General features: G+C 50.6%; 2 protein-coding genes and 3 long non-coding RNA genes across 11 annotated transcripts in view; 2 read left to right on the forward strand and 3 right to left on the reverse strand.

Moving 5' to 3' along the window:
* The window catches only part of P4HA1 (prolyl 4-hydroxylase subunit alpha 1), a 36,252-nt gene extending 30,839 nt beyond the window's left edge, over positions 1-5,413 (forward strand). For all 4 annotated transcript variants that reach the window (XM_068689215.1, XM_068689217.1, XM_068689214.1 and 1 more), the window contains exons 13-15: positions 498-566; positions 1,260-1,356; positions 1,854-5,413. In XM_068689215.1, coding sequence (XP_068545316.1) covers positions 498-566; positions 1,260-1,356; positions 1,854-1,924 — 237 coding nt within the window. In that variant the 3' untranslated portion in view covers positions 1,925-5,413. The remainder of the gene's footprint in view (positions 1-497; positions 567-1,259; positions 1,357-1,853) is intronic.
* Positions 31-1,978, reverse strand: LOC137859800 (uncharacterized). The gene is made up of 2 exons (XR_011098555.1): positions 1,838-1,978; positions 31-1,444 (listed from the first exon to the last, which is right to left on the reverse strand). It is a non-coding gene; the product is annotated as an uncharacterized lncRNA (long non-coding RNA).
* Positions 5,254-9,325, reverse strand: LOC137859798 (uncharacterized). Its single transcript, XR_011098551.1, has 4 exons — positions 9,189-9,325; positions 8,075-8,197; positions 5,936-6,068; positions 5,254-5,652 (listed from the first exon to the last, which is right to left on the reverse strand). It is a non-coding gene; the product is annotated as an uncharacterized lncRNA (long non-coding RNA).
* On the forward strand, positions 9,151-19,190 carry PLA2G12B (phospholipase A2 group XIIB). 2 transcript variants are annotated; one of them, XM_068689230.1, is made up of 4 exons: positions 9,151-9,500; positions 13,578-13,654; positions 14,952-15,117; positions 16,399-19,190. In XM_068689230.1, the coding sequence occupies exons 1-4, from the start codon at positions 9,266-9,268 to the stop codon at positions 16,515-16,517; spliced, it is 597 nt and encodes a 198-aa protein (XP_068545331.1). In that variant the 5' UTR covers positions 9,151-9,265; the 3' UTR covers positions 16,518-19,190. The 2 variants fall into 2 exon arrangements, with proteins under 2 accessions (XP_068545331.1, XP_068545330.1); XM_068689229.1 differs by having other exon boundaries at positions 9,155-9,500; positions 13,578-13,666.
* Positions 9,507-16,512, reverse strand: LOC137859799 (uncharacterized). 3 transcript variants are annotated; one of them, XR_011098554.1, is made up of 6 exons: positions 16,373-16,512; positions 15,886-16,030; positions 14,701-14,761; positions 12,608-12,753; positions 10,909-11,001; positions 9,507-10,522 (listed from the first exon to the last, which is right to left on the reverse strand). It is a non-coding gene; the product is annotated as an uncharacterized lncRNA (long non-coding RNA). The 3 variants fall into 3 exon arrangements; XR_011098553.1 differs by having other exon boundaries at positions 10,909-12,753; XR_011098552.1 differs by having other exon boundaries at positions 9,507-12,753.
* Positions 19,191-20,560: the final 1,370 nt, after the last annotated feature.

The following is a 20,560-nucleotide window of genomic DNA, read 5'->3' on the forward strand; positions in this document are numbered from 1 at the left end:
TATTGCTGCGTATTCTGTACAGTGGAATGATTTCATTACTTTTTTTTTTTTTTTTTTTTTTTACTCAAGTGACTTGCAAATGAAGGCAGCCAGTACCGTAGTGGTAACACATACGGGTATCTTCTTACCCATAAGTCTTGGTTTTTACACGTGTGCTTAAGGAGGGTTTTTTCACTCAAAGGGGCAGTAGCAGCTTAAAATATTAGGCTGTCTATTTATTTTCATATCTGCATCAGTATTTATAGCGTGCTCCTTGTCAGAACATTTGAGCATGTAACATTTGGGGAAAAGGCTGGTGGTTATTGCACCTTGAACCAACTGTGGGGGGTAGCCCTGTTTAATGCTGTTAATCAGACATTAACAGCATGATGCTGTTAATCATGCTGTGGGAGGCAGAAATTAAGTTGTTCAATAATCTAATTTTATTTTACTAAAACGGGACACTTGGGGAATGCAGTGGCTTTGCAGCTTACCTGTGCCTGTTCCCACCTTTCCAGATGAGTGATGTGTCAGCAGGGGGAGCTACTGTCTTTCCTGAAGTAGGAGCCAGTGTTTGGCCTAAAAAGGTAAGAAGGGTTTATTATCCAGTGTAACCACTCCCCTCTCACCTGTGCAATAATACAGCGGATGTATACTCAAACTTTTAAAAGGAAGCTTTAAACTGACTTATATAAAAGAGATTAGAGCGCTAATCATGGGGTACTTACAAGTGCAGCTACTGGAGCAGTACTGGTGATTCCAGGGCCCTCTGATCTATTGCATGTTAGCTCATAGTTAATGTTTTGGGCTTAACTGCTGCTAATGCACAGACTTTGCAAAGCACTTGAGGAAAACAATACTTCAAAACAATTTTAAAAAATATGCTGGTTTGTAAGTAGATTAGTCTTGGGGCATTCACAGGGAATTCTCCCTGAAATGCTGTGTTCCCACTATGGCTTTTCCTTCAGAAGGCTCATGAATAAAGTTGGTCTTTGCTAACGAGGCTGCTGCTCATTTATAGTTATATACTGCCTCGCTTTTCTAAAACTGCTTGCAGTTGAATGAAGTTGGGTTAGGGTCTAAAAAAAAATAATTAACAGACAAGGACCTACACACAGAGTGAGTCAACGGAGACACATTCCATAGGAAAGCAAGCGTTTGAATGTGCAAAACAACCTTCAATTTAAAAGCAGTATTTGAAATCTGAACGTACCTTTACTTTAGCGTTAAGTTGGTATCAAGTAGAGCAAAACGCTGAGGGTTTCCACTGCAATTTCCAGGGAACAGCTGTATTCTGGTACAATCTCTTCCCAAGTGGAGAAGGAGATTACAGCACACGGCATGCAGCCTGCCCAGTACTAGTTGGAAACAAATGGGGTGAGTGTCCCTTACCTTGTTCTCGCTTCTTGCGATCTGGAGCTCTGGGGTTTGGTTGGGGGTTGCTTTGGCTTGCTTTTCCTTTGGACTTTGTGACAGAATGAAGAGCAGAGAGAGCCATTAGACTCTTGTAAGGAAATCTACTTGATATCTATGTCATTATCTCTCTGTTATTTTTTATATATATATTCACACATAAAACAGTATATATACATCCTATCTTCATATTTATACATCTATAAAAAAAATACAATATACTTCTGTATCTACTTGAATAATCTCTCATAGTTTTACATCTACTGGAAGTTTTTGTCTTGGATTTATATATTATAATATTTAATGTAAGATTAATATATTAGTTATTTGTGTGTGTGTGTGTTAAAACACTTAAGAAAATTAGGAAAATCCAGTTATTTACCAATAATAGCACAACTGTAGCTTAACTAGGAGGACAAGCCAAACAGATGCAGTGATCACGTACCTTTATGTCTTTGCAGTATCCAATAAGTGGCTCCACGAGCGAGGACAGGAATTCAGAAGGCCGTGCACTTTATCAGAGTTGGAATGATGCAGACTCATCTTTCTTCTCTTCTGTATTCAGTCTGTGTAAAATGCACACATCTCCTACAGTTTACAATTGACTAACACTCCACTACAGGTTCAGTCTCCAACTACACCAGTGTTTCATCTGTGGACAAAACAAACATACTTTTAGTTCCTTCTTAAAATACCCCCTTAAAGTTTTACAAACGGATTATATTGATTTTTAAGGCCCATGAGTGTTACAGAAAGGAAAATAAGGACAAAATACAGATCAGGGCCACAACTGACAGTGTGTTATGTGTGGTGTTCCTTCACCACACCCCTCTGGATCAGCGCGGAAAGCTGGTGGGCGTTTGCTTTAGAGTCCTCGCAACTGTCAGTCTGCTGATGGCGGGATGAACGCTGCCTGGAAGAGTCAAGGGGAGGGCTCCTTTCTAAGGAAGGCTGAATTAAACCAGTTCGTATTCCTCAATTTCCAGACATCTGACTCCTTGCTTTTCTAGAGTACATGACCACTACTCCTGAAAACCGTGGGCATGGTTTGTGTTTCTCTGGGGAACAGGTATATCATAGTCTATTTTAGCCTGTTTTTCCACTTCCACAAAAGCCCAGATTTTTTAACTGTCTTCCTTCTTGGACTCTATGGTGAATTTGGCTCTTAACCTTGAAAATGTGAGCCAGCAGTTGCGTGTGCTTAGATGAGATGCTTTAGCAGTGTAATGTCAAACACGCCTGCATCAGAGCAGCCTGACAACTGAGATTACAGCCCATCTCCTCTCTATTTCTTTCCTTTATTGTTTGTCCACATAAAAAGAAACAAATGCTGCTTTTATTCTTAGTAGTAACCGCTTACATCTGTTCCTTGGGCAGTGGCGATGGGAATGTTTCCATCTTCATTAATCAAAGTAATTGTGCCTTAGGACACTGGAATTTCAAATTGGTTATGAGGCTTCAGGTGATGAGGTAACACACAGTTATCACAGAACACTCTCCACCCTTGTCCTCCCAGTTCTTGAGTTTTTGTGAGTTTTTGTGAGAAATACTTGGCCTATTTATAATCCTAAATCTCTTTTAGATGCTTTTTTTTTTTCCTGAATATTTTCACTGCCGTGGATGCTGAGCACAGCCAGCAGCAGTGCTGTACCTTTATATGCCAGAGGAGGTTCCCTCTCTCTATGGCTGGTGTTGCTCACCTGGCAGGGGCTGCCTACACTGCAGTGACACCCCCTGTGCTGCCTCCCCCTCCTCAGCTGTGGCTGGGAAGGGGCCTCTGCAGAGGCCCTGGTGCTGCTCACTTCACTGCTTCCCTTCCCTGAGCCAGGCTGGGGCTGCCGTGGCGTACACCACCCATGCAGTCCCCAGGTCAGCAGTGCCCACTCTGGAGGCACTCACTTTACCATCAGGTCCTTGCAGTGAGGCTTCCTTACGCTGAGATGACGTTGAAACCTCTGAGGGAGATGAGACTGTGGCTGCTTGTAGCTGTTGAACTTCTGTTCCTGCAGGAGGAATAACTGCTGTCCCTGCTGACCCCAGCACAGATAAACCTAAGCAGGGTGGGGAGAGGCTGCAGGAGGTTCAATTCCCTAAGCCATTTCTCTTCAACAGCAGGAGTTTTAGTAAAATGTCTCAATATTCCACTAGCATGAGGACAAGAATCAAAGTGAGCTGCACCAGACGCTACCTAAGCAGTCTAATTTTCTGGATGATGATGGTTTTACTGATTTAGGGGGTCAAGCCTGAAGTCTTTACCAAGGAAAAAATTCCCATTTTAGTTAATTGGGTTTTCTGCCTCAATAAAATCCTGAAAATTGAGCCAAAAGGTAGAAGAAACCACCTGCTAATACGTTAGAAAATACCTCTGGAGTAGTGAGAATGCAGTTACGGTACTATAGTTTGAGAAACTGCATGCTGTCAGAAGACACTTTAAAACCTTTGCTGGAAAATGTGTTGTTAAATTGCTACTGAGCCTGTTAGCAATGGGACCTACATAACTGTTTATCCTTAGCCCTACACCTTCTTGCCTTTTGCTTGTGTTTGTCAAAGATGTGAAACAAAACCCAGCCAGCAGTTATCAAAAAGGCCAATTAGAAGCAGTTCCACCACCCTTTGTGCTGCTCGGGCAGTCAGAATTGCTGGTACCATTAGAGTAGTATCTGATACAGATTACTCGAAGAAATCAGCATATTTTTGATCACAAAGGTGTGAGAATTAAACAAACAAAAAACCCCACAGAACACACTTACTCACGTTTTCTCATTTTTTACATGGTGTCAGTACAGTCGTCTCCGTTCTTGTCCATGGTTTTCTCTTTCCCATCTTGTTGGCTTTCTTAAGCTCCAAAAAAGGTCGCCATGGCTGCAGTGAGTCCTGCCACTTCCCTGCATGTAAAAGAGAGCAATGGACAACATGGAGTCAGGAGCCTTAGTTGGGGGCATTCAGTTCCTCTCGCTGGCTCTGAGGCATCTCTAAGTGCTTCTGGATGAGCCAGCCCTGGCTAGCTAGCGAGCACAAAAAGAAATCCGGGTATTACCACCACCAGCATGTTTGGAAAACAGCATCTGGCTTTGCTATTACAGACAGATGCTTTTCTTTCAAGTGAGCCACATTGCTTGACACACAAAAATAATTAACAACTAACAATTCTAGAATTGATGTGAGGTAAAAGAGAATTACCGAATAAAAGCTGCCAGTGACTACTTCAGGTACTGCCACATCGGAAGAAAACACGTGGGGCTCTTACATGTTGGATGGAAGAAGGCAGGGTTGAAGTGATGCGAAACCCTAATTTCATTATAGCAAGCAAAGTTTTTTTTCCCCTCTCTGTTCAAGCAATACCAAAAGATGAACAACAAGCCCGAAAGAACTTGTGGAATGTCTAGGGCAGTTTGCTAACAGTTCCCTCCCTCACCTACCATGAGGTATCTCCAGCGTTGACGAGCGTTTTAAGAATGGTCTCCTAAGAGGCATCGCCTGGGGAGTAAAAAAGTTTTAGAGCATGACTTCTTAAATCTGTGAACTACTCAATGACTTGCAGTTCTTCAGGGAAGAAAAACAGTTTGTCTTTTGGCAGTGGAAAATTTCACTTGTTTTAAAAGGAAAATCCCCCAGAACTCAACTTCAGTTCTGCTGAGGCACATCAGACTGAAATGTTCCAGATTATCAGAGGAGAAAGGACAAGCTTATTTTTTTAACCTGCAGACAATCCGTGTGTCATCTTCCTCCACCGCAATAGTGTCCGTACACCTCATACCAAACGTGTAAGTGATGACACAGGTGGTGGTGGTCCTCTCTGCCTTATCCCCTCATTTCTCAAAGGGCTTTTGGATCAAGAGCGTGGCTCCTGTGTGAATCTAGTTTTGTATTAAAGGTGATCGAAAACTGTTTGGCTCACAGTGACTGACAATTGACAAACTGCCTTACTGTTACAGTTTTTGTAATAAAAATTTTAATGTAAAAAAAACATGGGCTTGAAATAAAAGCCACTGCCATTAGCAGTGAAAAATCCTCCCCATGACACTCTTGTCATATATGGCTGTTGTAAATCTGATCACACAGACCGTTAATCACCATACCTGTGTCCTGGAAACAGCTCACTTGTTTCGTCTCATAATTAAGCGGGCCGGTGCGGAAGATGCTTCTGTCACAGATTCCTGTAAAACGCATTCTCAGGCCCAAACTTTGTGTCTCAGCTGGAAGCACACAGCGCTGCTGGACTGCACAAGAGGATGGCAGGTAGGCTGGGCTGGAGGTGTGCTGAACACAGAAATTGAAGGAAAGGCGCCGGCCTGCTCCGTGCTCTCCACTTAGGGCAGTAGCTGCTGTGGGGTGTCACGGGGATGGAGCGGCATGCGCTCCTGGCTCCGTGCTCAGAACTAGCACAGCAAAGGGTCAGCTGCTAGAAGACCCTGATTTTCAGGGAGGATAAATGCTTGTGTTTCCTGAGCCAAGAGGTCAAACAGGCAGGTAACTGAAGAGTTGTGGGGAAGGCAGCTCCGGCTGTCCTGTGACACGGTGTGCTAGGATACATAGCACTTACCAGTGGGATGCGATGTGTGGGCTGACTTCTTCCATGACCAAGACTTCTGCAGCGGTTCACACACTATGGCTGCTCCTGTGCCTCACTCCTTCCAACCAGCGGAGCCTATACATAATTTGTGGTCATCGGGAACCTGCAAAAAAGCACAGCAAGCTCAGAAGCCTGTGGAACGGCTGCGCTGCCCATCCTGAGGCACCTGCCTGGGGCCCTGGGCCACCTTTGCCCCATCCCATGGAACCAGGCAGGGGCTGTGGGTCAGTCCCGAACCCTGACCAATGCTGGTGCTCTGTGACAACCCCTCCAGGTAAGGCCGGAGAGCAACAGGAAGGGGGGAGGGTGCCTTTGAGTAGCTGCAGGGCAGGACAGGACGAAGAGAAAGGAAAGAGTGGGTGGCTGTCGGCCTGCGGCGAGGCCTGGAGCAGGTCACCAACCTGCGGGAGCCTCCTCCAGCCCCTGGGCTCTGAGCTGCCTCTCGGCGGGACTGGGCACTCAGCACCGAGCTGCATTTCTTCTTCCAATATTCAGCATCTCGGCTGGCTCCCACATCAGGCTTTGAACCAGCCATGGATTATGCATGAAATTCAACCACAAGCTGCCCATTCCCTCCTGAAACACCGGCAATTCATCCAGAAAGAATGCAGCCCCTCGGTCCTCCCTCAGCCCCGGCAGAACACAAAGGGAAAGGCCCTGGCAAACGCCCAAGCAGGGGGCTGCCGCAGGGCGGGTGCCTCCCCGCACGTCCCTCCTCAGCTCTGCCTCCGTTGGGTTCGGCAGCAGCAGGCTGCCAACAGTCTGAGAGTGTCATTAGGAGGCAGTGACTCACCGCAGCCGAGGGCTGCTCTATATTTAGGCATGACAGAGCCAGGAATGAATGCGTGGAGCTGGGAGCTGCTCTCCTGAGGTCAAGACAAGGTTCAGATCCTGGCTGTCAGGGTTCACCATCGTGCAAAGCTCCCCCTCTCCCACTTTCAGCGAGAACGGCTGAAGAAACCCACAGCCGGGCCCGAGGCCCCACAGGTACAGGCTGGTGGCTGGAAGAAGCCCCCCCTGCTGCAGCTGCCGGGCCTGGGCAGTAACTCCCTGCGGTGGCTCGGGGCAGGGGAGGTGCTGTGTGGGGTTTGTCAGCGTTACTCAATCCCACATTTTTTCCTGGTCTTTAGATCCTGAAGTTCGGGTGCAAGGAGCTGTTTGCAGCTGGGTTGCAAATGTCTGGGCAGATGGTGGGGAGAGGGCTGAAGGAAGCAGGAGGAGAAAAGAGGGCGGCTCATCCCTGGGGCAGGGCAAAGCAGCTGCCACGTTTTGGGAAAGCAGTTTCAAGACCGCTTTTTTGCTCACAAACTCTTACTTCGGGACAAGTGACAAAGCAGCAGGAAAGTTCCTGACTCTTCTTTTCCCAGGCTCCGCGCGTTGCCAGCTGCTCCCCCTGCCCCGTGCAGCTTTCCTAACAAATCCTGATGGATTTTGCAAACAGCCCTGGCTCTGTGCTCTCTGCCCAGAGGCGCAGGCTGCGCGTCCTGTGCAGCACAGCACGCACGGCTCACGCACCAGGCGCTGTGTTCTGCACCCCCTGCAGTCCTGCCAGCATTTTTCCCTTGCCTGTCCATGTTCGGTGGCACAAGGCTCAGCCACCAGGGAGTAGGGGGTGACAAAGAAAGCCACGTTCTGGAGTTGCCACCAGGGCAACTGAAAGGCTCTGCTAAAAAGCATGGCACCAGGGGCTCTGCTCAGTGTTTCCAAGTTATTTCTGAACAGCTATTTTGCTCTTTTAACATTAATTTCTACCAGCCTGCTCCTGGGGTGGGGAGCACTGAGGCTGCGAACCAGCATGTCACGCAGGGCAGCGATGGAGCCAGCGGGGACATGACTGGCTTCCGCTCAGGGTGCGACGCTGCGTGGGGCTGTGGAACTTGCTCTTCCCTCGCCTGGGGCTTCCTGACAGCAATTCCAGCGGCACTGCGCAGCCAACAGCCTGCACCACTCCCAGGGAACACCACGTGGTAGCAATGCGGGGCCCTCAGGGTCCCCGAGGGGCTCTGAGCAGGTGAGGGGGGCACCAGAACAGACCAAGGAGGCAGCAGCTGGCTCCAGCCCCACGCTATTTCACGGAAGGGGCCTGCCCAGCCCGCCCGCTCCGCTCACCTCTCTGAGAAGCCGAGGCTGGGCTGCGGTCCCTGCTCCTTATCCCACGCCTGGAGAACCAAACGGGGGCAACGTGCGGGGCTCTGGCGTTTCAGAAGTGCCACTGCTGCCGGGCTGAGTCTCCTGCAAAACAGCAGAATGTCAGAACTCACACTTACACGTGCCATGTACTGGAGAGACCCGCAGCCGCGCTCCCCTTGCTCTGCTCAGTGCCCTGTGCTCCAGCAGACACAACCGCTGGGGCTGCCCTCGGAGGCCACAGCGAAGGGGCAGCTGGCAGCGGCTGTTTCTGGGGGCAGCGCTGTGCTGGGACACACCTGAAAAGCTTCCCGAGTGAAGCTGGAACCCTCCTGTGCTGTTTCTCTTCCCTTGTCTTTACCAGTGGTTTGCGTTGTCTTTTGCTGCAGGTCTGTTTGGCTGTTTGCTTTTAATAAGTAACTTTTTGAAACCCCCACAGGCCATGCAGGCCCCACGAGCCAGGGCCTGCTGCCACCCCCTGAACCCATTACGTGCCTTGGGTTTTGGTGCCAGCCCTTTGTGCTGCGAGCCACCTGGGCTGCAAGTTGAACTCAGCAGCAGCAGCACTACACAAAAGCAGCTGCAACAACCAGCTGCCTCACTCAGCCCTCGGGAGCCCCGCTAAAGGCAAACACGTATCTGCATCACTGATCCCATAACAGGAGGGAAACACCAAGGGGTTGCCCTCAACCCAGCGTTTCTAAACCCGAATTACTGCTAGCTGCTGCACCAGCCCCCAGGAGGCCCATCGCAGCAGGATACGATGCTCTGATCCGCTGCCCGGGCAGGGGGAATTGTGGAGGAAGAGAAACTCTCTGCGGGGAGCAGGGCAGCCCGCTGGGCAGGGTGCTTGTGCCGCACCCCCTGGGCTAGCAGCCCCTGGCGGCTCCGTTCCAGGACCATCCAGCAGCAGCCCGAGCCCCGGTGCTGCAGGGGCCGAGCCGGTTCCAGCGGCATTGTGCAAATGCAACCCCCAGCGTTTCTCCGCGAGCCGGACCCGCTCCAAATCTCCACGGCGCACTTTGCACCCTGATTGCCATGACCTCATCCCAGCTCCCCCCCCAGTGGTTAAAGTCCAGGGCAGAGGGGTGCTCACCTGCCTCCGACGCGGCACAGCTCACCCCACTCCTCCTGGCCCGCACGAAGGCTCCGGGGTCTGGATCCGGCTGCAGGATGCGGCTGCTTTTCGAGGCAGCGGTTCTGTGCCTGACCCTGGGCTTGGGGCACGGCACCGAGGACACGACGCAGGAGAACGCCGCCCAACAAAGCTCCTCCACAGAGTCGTACTTTCCAGAGTGGGGCATCGGGGCCATCCGGGACAGCTTCGAAACCGTTAACAGCTACTTTGACTCCTTCTTGGAACTGCTTGGGGGGAAAAATGGCGTTTGTCAGTACAGATGTCGGTATGGTAAGTGAAGGGCGTCCGTGCTGGGGACGTGGGGCTGCTGACTGCTTTGCTAGGACAGGCACTGCCTGTTAGGGGATGGTAGGAGGGCTGTCAGTAAAGTGGCCTGGCAAGGCATTTAGTGCTGTCCTGGTGTTACCTGCTCTGTTACTTTCCTAACCTGGTGCTGAGGCCCTAAGAGCAGTGCTGCTGGCCCCCACATCCCCAGCCAGCTCTTCCTGGCTGCTCTCTCCCTGCCCTGTCCTCCCCTCCTTCCCTCCTGTGTGGGAACTCGCAGCAGCTCTCCTTCCCGAGGCCACCCATGACCCAACCCTGGGCAGCAGGGGAAGGCCACCGCAGAGACCACGACTGCTCTGCTGGTGCCAGCAGCAGAAACCCAGCCCTCAGCCTTCCCCCTGTGCAGCAACTGGTCTGTACTGGGTGCAATGGGACAAGAGGAGAGGACGCGGGTCTTACAGCCGGGCTGTGGGGGTGACCCAGCCGCCCAGTTAGAGGCCCTGGCGGGGAGGACGAGCTGCTGGTGCAGGCCTGGCTCCGAAGGGGATGTTGGTGTCGGCAGCGGCCGTAATCTCAGCAACCTTCGGAGCGTGGTTATTCAGCAGCCGTGAGTTGGCTAATCGCAGGGGTTGGAGGAGGGGAGATAACAGGAAGGTAAACGAGCCCCACTGTCACCACGGAGGAACCTTTAGTACTCAAGGCGGAATGAGGCAGCCACTGCTCACCTTGGACTTTGAGAGATTTACCAAAAAGGAAGGGTTTGGATCATCCCACAGGGAGGGCACCGGGAGAAACAGAGATGCTACAGAGTGCCTGAGGCGAAATTAGGGAAGGCTGATGATACTCAGAGCTCATTTTGGGAAGGAAGCTCATTTTGACTCACCACTGTCAAGTCCTGGAGAAGTCACTGCTCTCAGGCCAGGTGTCTCCCTGCCCTGGTCCTGTGCTCTCTGTGCACCTCCACAGAGCAGTGCAAACACCTCCCTGCTCCCCAGGAGCATCCTGCTTCTTATCAGAGAAATCTTCACCTAGAAAGGAAAACAAACACACACTTCTTAGCCCTGTTCTCGTCCTCTGCTGAACAGCTCATTAATCACTGGCTGAAGGAAGAAACTTAAAATGCTACCCGCGTGCCTCCCAGGGCCTCGCTGCACCCTCCCAGGACCATTTGTCTGTGCTGGTGGCTAGCACAGACACCGCAAGCTGCAAGCAGAGGGGATGCAGGGACAATTCCCAACCAATGAGACCAGATGCCCGTGCCCAGAACGAATGCCAACCATCATTATTGTCTTGCTGCTGAAGCAGGGCCTGATGGCTTTTATCCCAGCCAAGAAACAAAACTGGTGCATTCCACTCTCCTACCTCAGAGATACTGATAATAGCTTATTTTGCCACGATAAAGGTCAGGACTCACCTGTAATTGCCACATCCATCTTCAGCTGAGCACGAACACTTGGCCGGTCTGGCTGCCAGCCTCTCCTCCCGATTTATCAGCACCTGGTGAGGTCTGAGAACAAACAAGGTGATGGATCGCTCCCTTAACTCAGAACATTACGGTTACCCAAGTATTTGCAGGAAAATGCCTCCTCCTCTTTATAAAATCTCTCTGGGCATCTCAGGGGGAACAACAGCCTCAAGTGAGGCACAGCTTCCAAGGCCCTCTGCCACAGCACTCAGGCCATGGTGAGGAAGGACAGTGTCTGCCCAGAGCAGAGAAACAACCTGGTCCTCCCACCACAGCAAGGGACCTCAGGAGCATCTGTTCACCTGGAGATCTCTTCCCTCCACCTTACCCCAGCACTGCAGTGTCTCAGACCTCCTGCATGGGCCACAAATCTCCTCTAGCCAGCGGGCTGTTTTCCAGCCTCTTGGCACAGCCACAACAGCTTGGGGATATTAAAATGCATCAGGGAAACTCACTTCCCATTAGAAACTCGACTTCAGCTCTCCTTTAAGGCAATGCCAATGAGGCAGTGCCCTGAAATACATCTCCCAGAGAACGGGCTTTCTCAGCAGGGCCGTGTTTCTATACATCAGCATCACCCCTCGGGCAGCCCACGAGAGGTGCCCGGTGAAACACAGGCAGCAAAACAGCCAGCGTGACCCACCCAGCCCCTGCCCCTGCACAGACCTGCCTGTGGGATGGGCAGGCAATAAATAACAACAGGCTCTGAGTCAATGCTCACGTAGAACGGGGAGCCCTATCGCTAGTGCCTTGCCTTCGTTTCTGTTTTCCTCTCAGCTACAAACAAGATGTGGGAGAGAAGTTAACTGTGGTGTCTCGGGCTTGATCTAGCTGATCACTTTGCAAATGATTAAACTTTGTTTTTCAGAGGAGGAGGCAGCTTTCCTACAGAGGCTCATCTTGAGGGCAGTTCTGCTGATTTCACAATTCTCACCAAGATTTGTTTATTTTTTCTGGTCACCTTTGTAAAGCATTTTAATAGCTGGAACTTCAGCTTGTTGAAGGTTTTCTCTAGAAACAGTTACCCCCACATACCAAAGCAGCCTCACTCCTACTCCGAATTGCCACCTTACCCCATAACTGGCTGCAGGAGCACAATTTATCATCCATAGTACAAGCAAGTCATTAAAATTTGATCCCATCCTGCAAAATCTACCTTAGATTTTGAACCTGCCACAGCTTCCTTCTTCAGCTCAAGAACATTTGACTCTGAGTCCCAATTCTTGTCTCTTTGCAGAAAGGGAACCAGGCTGTAGCCAGACCTGGCTGCTGCCCTCCTCTCCCTGTGTTGCCTGGGAGCTGCGGGCTGTAAGAGTCAGCCCATTATAGGCAAAATCCCTTCTCTCTGTAGCATAGCCACCAAAATAGCACAATATGCAAGGTGTCCTGAACTCAGATGTTACCTTGTGTCTGTGTACCTCAATGGACTTGTGTTTTGGTGCAAAGCTAATCCTATAATGGGGGTGTGCTGTAACCAACTGATCTGTGCTCTCTGTCTGTCCTTAACTCGGGCCCACTGCTCAAAATAACAATGCTTTCTGCACTGGAAAAGTGCGTCTGGAGCAGGAACCTATTCAAAGGGACAAAAGGGTGGAAACATGAGTAGCAGCCATCCTGAGAAATACCTTCCCCCATAAAAAGTCACTACCTGCTGGGAATGTCAGCTGGAGAGCTTTGTCTGGGCTTGCAGACAGCTGGATCCTTGAAGTGTACTGCACTTCGGTAGGGTTGGAGACAACTGCCTGTTGACATCTCACAGCTGGATGGTATTTTGCTCTCTTATTTGTTGCTAGCCTGTTGATTAAACAAAACTGCTCTACCGATTTGTGATTTAGAAGGTGCTGGGAACGTTCCTGCATGTGACCTTTTGAGGCATTTTGCTGTGAGGTCTTCCCAAAACCATACTAGATTTACTAGATTTATGGCTCTATTAACCACTGGTAATGTAGGTACCTTGTCAGAAAAAAAGGGGAAAAGTGTCTTACAAGGCTATCGGTGCTGACAAGAAGAAAAAGAGAAAATGGAGCTTAAAAGGATCCAATCCTGAAAGGCTAAATTACATCTACAATATATCTATACACACTCTCTAACAGGGATCAAGAAAGCTGGAACTTCACGACACAGGTGATGGACTTTCAGAAGTCTCAAACATGCTTTAGTTGGAGCATTCACACAGCTTACAAAGGTTTCCCAAAGCAGGGTTCAAAGGCCTTGTTCTAACACCGCATCCTGCATTTGAGATCTCCCTTGCTGGGGCAGAAACACAACAAGCACTGAACACGCACCAAGGGACCGCAGAGAGAAACCCAACTCCACGAGGGCTGGTCTGCACTGGAAACAAGGCAGTCCTGTCACGGTCCCTCTCTCCACTCTTTCAGCATCGAGTAAATAATTATTCAGGGAGGAACTTCTTGCTTCTCTGTGCCTATTAAGAAGCATGCTAAGGGAGGGCAGATATAAAGGGATGAAACTGCAGTGTGTCAGTGGCACCCATCCTTCAGTTTTTGCGCCTCCTGGAGAAGAACGAAACGTCTGGGGATGCAGAGCAGAGGGGAGCTGCCTTTGGGTACAACTCTCGGGAAGATCAGCTTTCCTAACGCTTTTCCTTTCTTCCTCAGGGAAGGCTCCAATGCCGCGACCTCACTACAAGCCCCAGGAACCCAACGGCTGCAGCTCCTATTTTCTGGGGCTCAAGGTACCCCAAAGTGTATGTACTGCCACACTCACCGCTCCGAAATAATGCAATTCTCTAATCACAGTAAGCAGCTGATAATTTGGGGGAGGGAAAATGCTCGGCTGTGCTGGATGCTGGCTGTGCGACGGCTGCTCCTCACGGCTGAGGGCAGAGCTCTGCCCAAGGGAGGGAGTGTTGCTTGTGCTGCGCTAGGGGACACGCTGCCTTCCAAAAGACACGGCCGGCTGCTGACAGCCGAGCTCGCTGTCACTCGGGGGAGCAGCAAGACCTCAGGGCTGGTGGCAGCAGAACAGGGATCACGCAGACAGGAGCTCTGCCCACGATGGACTGGCCTGTTGCTCTGGCTGTCTCCGTAGGCACCACAAGTTTCCTGAGCAGAGTGCTAGAAGAAGAAAAGGGATGTCCAAGCAGAGCATCGGTGTGGGAAAATGTGTTTTTATCGACCCTGTGCCCTTGTGAGACACATTTGATGCTGGGCAGCTCAGTGATTATGCTAATTATGCATTAGCATAATGCACAAACAGCAGTATCTGGATGCATTACCCACACCGCTCCCTCCCGTGCTTTTTGCCTCTACTGAGTACTGAAATAAACCTGCGGGCTTCAATGCTGCACCCTCTCGCTGTTTTAAAGGCAATTAATGAAATCATATTGGAATCACCAGGAAAAAGCTCTCCCGAAAGGCTCTAAGAGGAGAAATTACTATTCAGCAGCTGCATTACTGCTATTACTGCTGCCCATGAAGTCTGCATCAATTAGGCCGACTCCTGCCCTGAAAACACCTCCCTTTACAGCCCATTTTTCTTGTTAGATTAGTTCCCTAAACCACATTTCATTGCAAACCTTGTGGGCATTTCTGTGGCACTGCCTCCTTCTGTGGGCGGTCACGAGCACCGAGCGCAATGGAGAAAAAACACATCCCCTAAATATTGCATGAGGAAGGCCAACGAGGGGAAGAATTCGTAACGAGCTAATGAGTCCAGCCTCTCCAGGAGTCAGGCCCTGCTTCATCGCCCCCATGGTTATTAGCTAAGCTTGCGGCTTACCTCCAAGGGAGCAGAACCTCCCCGATCCATGCTGTATCTATCCTTGGTCTCACGAGTGTATCTGTAGGAAATGAGGCATTAATAACACTTACAGCAGATTTATTAGGCCAAGGAGCAGGTTGTGGGGAAAGGAGGAAAGGGGGCTTTGCCACACCTCTGGTTTGGGTGAAGGAGCCAACGGGGCCCTGTAAAATCTCACCCAGTTGCAGCTGTTTGAGTCCAAGGGACACTCCTCTCCCTTCCTTCCCCAGCTAGATTTGGGCATCCCTGCCATGACCAAGTGCTGCAATCAGCTGGACGTTTGTTACGACACCTGCGGGGCCAACAAGTACCGCTGCGATGCCAAGTTCCGCTGGTGCCTCCACTCCATCTGCTCCGACCTCAAGCGCAGCCTGGGGTTCGTCTCCAAGGTGGAAGGTAGGCTTCCCCCAGGCGGTGGCAGGGAGAGGAAATTTGGGCTTAAAATCAGGCAGAGCCCTTGAGAACAGCCCCTCTTGGCTCATAAGGTCTGTAGTTAGGTGAAGCTGAGCTGCATTTGTTTTCCAGAGGTGCAGCCTGACTAGGACAACTGCTGAAGTCTACGTGACCCCGGTACTAGCGTGGGTGGCTTTGTACCTGGTCACAGATAAATGTTTAGAGAGCGTGCAGGCCAGCAAGAGGAAGAGTTGTGGACTGAGACATAAGTGCCACAGGCCAAGCACTGCCAAATTTTCATGGTCACTCTTATCTAGGGGTCCTCTTGCAGCCAACCTCTTCCTATCTCTTTGTTTTCCTCTGCCAGTTTTTCAGGTCAGCCCTCTTCCCTTCCAGCCTGCAGCGGTGGAGCCAACAGGCAGGCCCTGGGGAATTAAGGGGGAGCAGAGCTCAGGCCCTGGCTGACCCAAGCCACCTTTACGGGCAGCCAAGCAGGAGCAGATGCCTCCAGCACACATCCTGGTGGCCAGAGGAGGCACAAGGGCTGTTAGTGAGAACCTCTGAGCTGTCCTCACCTCCCATTGCTCTACCTCCTCTTGCCTTCTGTGAGTCTCTTCCACTGCCACCCCACTCTTATGGGGTCCTTTCCACCAGAAGCCAAAGCAAGCAGGCAGGGGCAGAGCGGTCACTCTCCCTCTGTGTGGATGCAGACATCCCTAGCCCGCTTCCAGCCATCAGTAAACCCCAAACCCAATTTCCCCGCTGACTCACCACAAGCTTTGTAGCAGCTGCCAAATGAGCAGTCTCCCGAAGTAGTGACACGCAGCTTCAGGGCTGCTCTGGGAGAAGGGAAGGGGCTAGCAGACAGGCATGCTGGGGCAACCACAGCAGGGTGCTTCATGCTGGCGTTGTAACTCTGAAATAAAAGCAGAACAGATCGGTCAGTAGTGGCTACGAACAGCTGTGAGGAGAGGGAGCTAGGAAAGACCGTGCTGTGGAGGTCTTCTGGGAAATCTGCTTGGTACACCGTGCTGTTTGTAGGGCTCCAAATGCTCCACCAGCCAGAAAAGGCTGAGAGAGGCAGGAAAGGAGCCTGGCAGGGAGGGAAGTCAGTGCCACCCCAGGTAGAGAAGCCCCAGGTCAGCAGAAGACACCTTCTGGATTTATAAAAACACATTACCCAGAGAGAACATGCCCACGTTTCCAACTGGAAGTACTCCAGCCAGCCCTCAGACATCCCGGGGTGCCTGTTACTCACATGCCTGATCTTTTCTTTCTCCACAGCTTGTGAATCCGTCGCAGACACGGTGTTCAACGCCGTCTGGACCCTGGGCTGCCGGCCCTTCATGAACAGCCAAAGGAGCGCCTGCATTTGCAGTGAGGAAGAACGAGATGAACTGTGAGGAAGAGCAGATCCCCTGGCCTCCAGCAGCCTGCTGCCAAGCGTCCCCTCTCTGCACAGCGCCTTCTATCAACCCTCGGGCCGGGGGGACCTGGGCCGAGCAACACGCGTTGGCTACAGCTTTTGGGCAGAGGCTGCCAGGGAGGAGGCAGCCTGTGGAAACGGGGCAGCGATGCCTGCTGTCCAGCGCAGCCGCAGCTCAACAGCCCTGGCCCTTTCCAAGTCCATCAGCCTGAACGGCCTGATGCCAATTTTCTCCACAGACTGATGAGGAAGGGCAAGCAGGATGCAGCGATGGCTGTAAACGAGGGGATCACTTGTTTGCCTTAGTATTGTATTAGCACCCCCTGCCCCTTACCTTTCTAAATCGCAGGGCGAGGCACGAGGCTTCTGCAGCCCCCCGAAGTCCCAGTCTGTGGCCACACTATTCACATTTTCCCACTTCTGGTGACTGAAGGAGGGGGGTAATTTGCTCTCGGTATGCTGCTCACGTCCATCCCTGACTTTCTCCATCCTATCGTTACACGCCCTGACAACCCTGCTTATTTAAATACTTGGTAGATCCTAAAACAACTTAAAATATTCAAGGACTTGGTAAGAACGAGAAGGACTCGCTGTGTTTGTGGCACCGACACGTTTTGTTTGCAGTAACACTCAGTGTCTCTAACACACCTACAGCACTCTGCCCGTCTCAAGAGAGGAAGCTGCTTTTCTTTTTGTCACCCAGACTGCAGCTGTTTAGTTATTTTCTTCCTGTATCATTTAACAAAGCTATTCCCTTCAGAACCCTTTTGCACACGAAATGGCTGGGTATCCACCTCCATCTTCTGCACAAAGGCAACAGGAGGCTCACAGTTGTCTTGGATGAGCTTTTCCAAATCCTGGAGCTTATCTGTCAGATGGCAGGGCTTATTGCTACCTCGGTGGGGCAGAGACGCTGCCAGCTGAAGAGCGATCGGCAGTTTCAGACAGCACCCTTTTTAAAACGTGGTTAATACTTCCATCTGCTATCGGGAGCTTTTATTGCGTGTAAAATTAGAATTTAAAGCGGTCTATGGAATTTCATCTACACGCAACATTTGCAGACAGCTTTCATCTGTGTTTCTTGTTGAAAGGAAGTCGCTATCGGGTGTGCGTGCCGTGCCACATAAATACTGCAGTGTCTTCTGCAAACATATTTATGGTTCTGTTCTTCCATCTGTCACAGAAAAGTTAAGGCTACAGAAGGGTAATTTAACAAGGATGGAAAGAGTCTGTTTTAGTTACCTTTCTTCTAGTCTGCGTTTAAATGGATGCACGGCGCTATAAATTATTTCAGCCCTGTACTCCTGTTCTTGCCAGTCATCTTTGCTTTACTGCTAATAGGGACTGCAACAAGACCCAACGGTATGGAAATAGGGAACCACAAGTGACTGCAGGAGGTGCACCGGGATGTCTTCATTAAGGAGGGCCTGAATTTACACTCACCAGGTGTAATGGGCTCCTTTCCTAGCTGTGCTAATGCCACTGGAGAGTGAGGACTGTGCTGCCAAGCTTCATTGCAGTGTGTGGCTATCAGAGCACGGGACTGGACACTGATTATCTGTCTAAGAAATACATTTTTTTTTCAAGGGACAGGAAGGAAACATTCCTGATTCCAGACACTTCCCAAGCTTTGCATTCCGTTGGTGAAATTGCTCCTGTTGTCGGTTCTATATGGGAGCACACACTTATGATTAAATGACACAGTTTTAAAAATGTATCTTGTCTACTCCCAATAGCCTGCTACCAGATTAAAGCCAGGCCAAGCAACTGGTGATGGATAATGACTGGAGAAACTGAAGGGTTCTGAATGAAATCTCTCTGTCCACACACGGACACTTTGGAGCCACAGCTGATATAAATCATAACATCTTTGTGCTTCCAGACTGCCGTTCATTCAAAACGCTACAGGCTGCCGCATGCGGGGCAGCTACAAGCAGCACGTTTCACAACAAGGTTAGGCTGTGACGATCTGAAAAATCCCCCAAGCAGCTCTACAAGGAAACTTAAAACTTCAAGTAATGGCAGCGACTCACAAAAACCACCAGATAATCCTGCATAGGACAGAAATGGTGCGTAAACTACGGTAAAACTTCTGCAGCTGAGCTAGTAACCGCTTCCCCTGCACGCTGCTCGTGCTCCTCAGCGGTGTCCAGCTGAGGTCCAGCTTGGGTCATCTTCATCTCCACCCTGCTCTGAACAGGACAAAGATACTGTGCTCACCCGCTGACTTCCTGTTGACTCTGCGTTTTGGCAGGATCATTTGCAACTCTTGCTGACGTTCAGCCCGCTCGGTCAGCGTGCCCTCTCCCAGGGGTGCTGCCTCAAAGTTGAACTCTACGTTTCCACCGAGGACACGAAGGCACGACTAGGAAGGCAGGTACCTGGTGTCTCCTCCTGGACACCTACCGTCTGACTATCACTTTGCATCCTATGACAGGACGGGGTGGTGCCAGCCGAATCCCAGCCACACGTGTCAGGCAGCACCGATGCGGCTCGGATTTGAACCGTGGCTGGCAGCTGGCCGGACCCTCAGGAGCACGGCTGCCGGGCGTCTCGCACACTCAGTGCCTGCTTGTGCACTGCCTTTTGTTTCCACTCCGCGGCGTGGCTGATAAAATTAAAGAGAAAAGCAAATCCCTTGGCTCTTGGATGCGTTTGGCCTTTGATTTCACGTCCAGGTTGTAAAGCTGACAAAGACAGATGGAAGCAAAAGGTAAACTGGGGAGAGAGAAAAGACTGGAAAATGGTTTTGTTCTCTGTCCAGGAGCCTTCCCCTCCATGTCAGAGGAGAAATGGCCACAGGGCAGTGGTAGAGAGCAGAGCTACTGTCCCGCTCGCAGCACAAACTGAGCACCTTCCCAGGCCACTCTGTTCACACGGCCACACAGACCAGTGCTTCTCCCTCGTTACTCCTCCACATGATTTAGAGAAAAAGCTGTGGAGCAGCGAGGCTGCTTTGTCAGAAAGAACCAGATAACGTACACAATAACTAAAACAAGCAAGGAAACAAATCTTTCACTCCCCACGTCCCTCTCACACTAACAAAAAACACCAGTTGCCTCTCCAGAAGGCACCAGCTAATTGATTTCATTTCCCAGCTCTTGTTTTAGCAAAACAAGTACATTCAGCAGGGGCTGTCTGAACAAAGAAGTGACAGCAGGAAATTGCCCGTGTGGTCCTAGTGCAGAAGCGAATCAGCAGAACCAGGAGGGCATGGCAACACGAGAAGGGCCTTTTTTATTTCTTTTTCTTTCACATATGGTTAGATAACACATGAAAAACGCCTTTCTGCTTACACTTATTTTCATAGGAAATTTTTCATTTATTCTACCACACGTGCACACACACACACATTCTCAAATCAGAAAAGCAGCCATGGAGCCATTTAGAAAAGCCACAAAACTCCCAGCCCATCAAATGCCCATTTGTCACAGAAATGTCAGTCACCAGCAGAAATAAATCTGCGAAATGGAATATTGCTGAGGTGATTTGTGCCTCCCTTTTAAATGGTCCCTTCACACAGACTCCCCATCCATTTGCGAGCAGCAATACATTTTGGCTTTGACAGCAATCTGGCTGCTTCCAACTGAAGCAGCAAATTGGCAATGCGGATGAGGGGGGACTTCCAGCACACCTCTGAACCCACACACCATGAAACTTCCTGCAGAAAACCCCACGACTCCACTGCACTGCCATAGCCAGTGCTGGAGAAAGGTCCTTCCACCTCTACTCTCCAGCCCTGCCTCTCTTGCCTCATCCCTCGCTGTGCCTCCTGCCTTCCATCCCGCGTTCCTCATCCTTCACCACACAGCGCTCCTGCTCCGGCGTGACACCCGCAGGACCCCGAGCTGATCATCCATTTTATTTTTTTTGGAAGGAGTTTGGTGGCCCAAAGGGATTCCTGCTGACAAGCGTCGTGTTGCCGCTGTCACCGTAATTGTGTCTCTAGCCAGTTCTCCCCCACCAGAAGGCTGTGCACGCACAGTCACTCAGATGATACTGCAACATCTCCTGCCACCT

The sequence above is a fragment of the Anas acuta genome, chromosome 7 (assembly GCF_963932015.1).
Source record: "Anas acuta chromosome 7, bAnaAcu1.1, whole genome shotgun sequence".
NCBI lineage: Eukaryota > Metazoa > Chordata > Aves > Anseriformes > Anatidae > Anas > Anas acuta.

Excerpts from the sequence above, each read along its gene's own strand:
- PLA2G12B (XM_068689229.1), top strand. The coding sequence starts at position 9,266 with ATGCGGCTGCTTTTCGAGGCAGCGGTTCTGTGCCTGACCCTGGGCTTG. Across the intron at positions 13,667-14,951 it reads GGCTCAAGGTACCCCAAAGT|CTAGATTTGGGCATCCCTGC; the intron begins GTATGTACTGCC and ends TTCCTTCCCCAG. Across the intron at positions 15,118-16,398 it reads GTTCGTCTCCAAGGTGGAAG|CTTGTGAATCCGTCGCAGAC; the intron begins GTAGGCTTCCCC and ends CTTTCTCCACAG.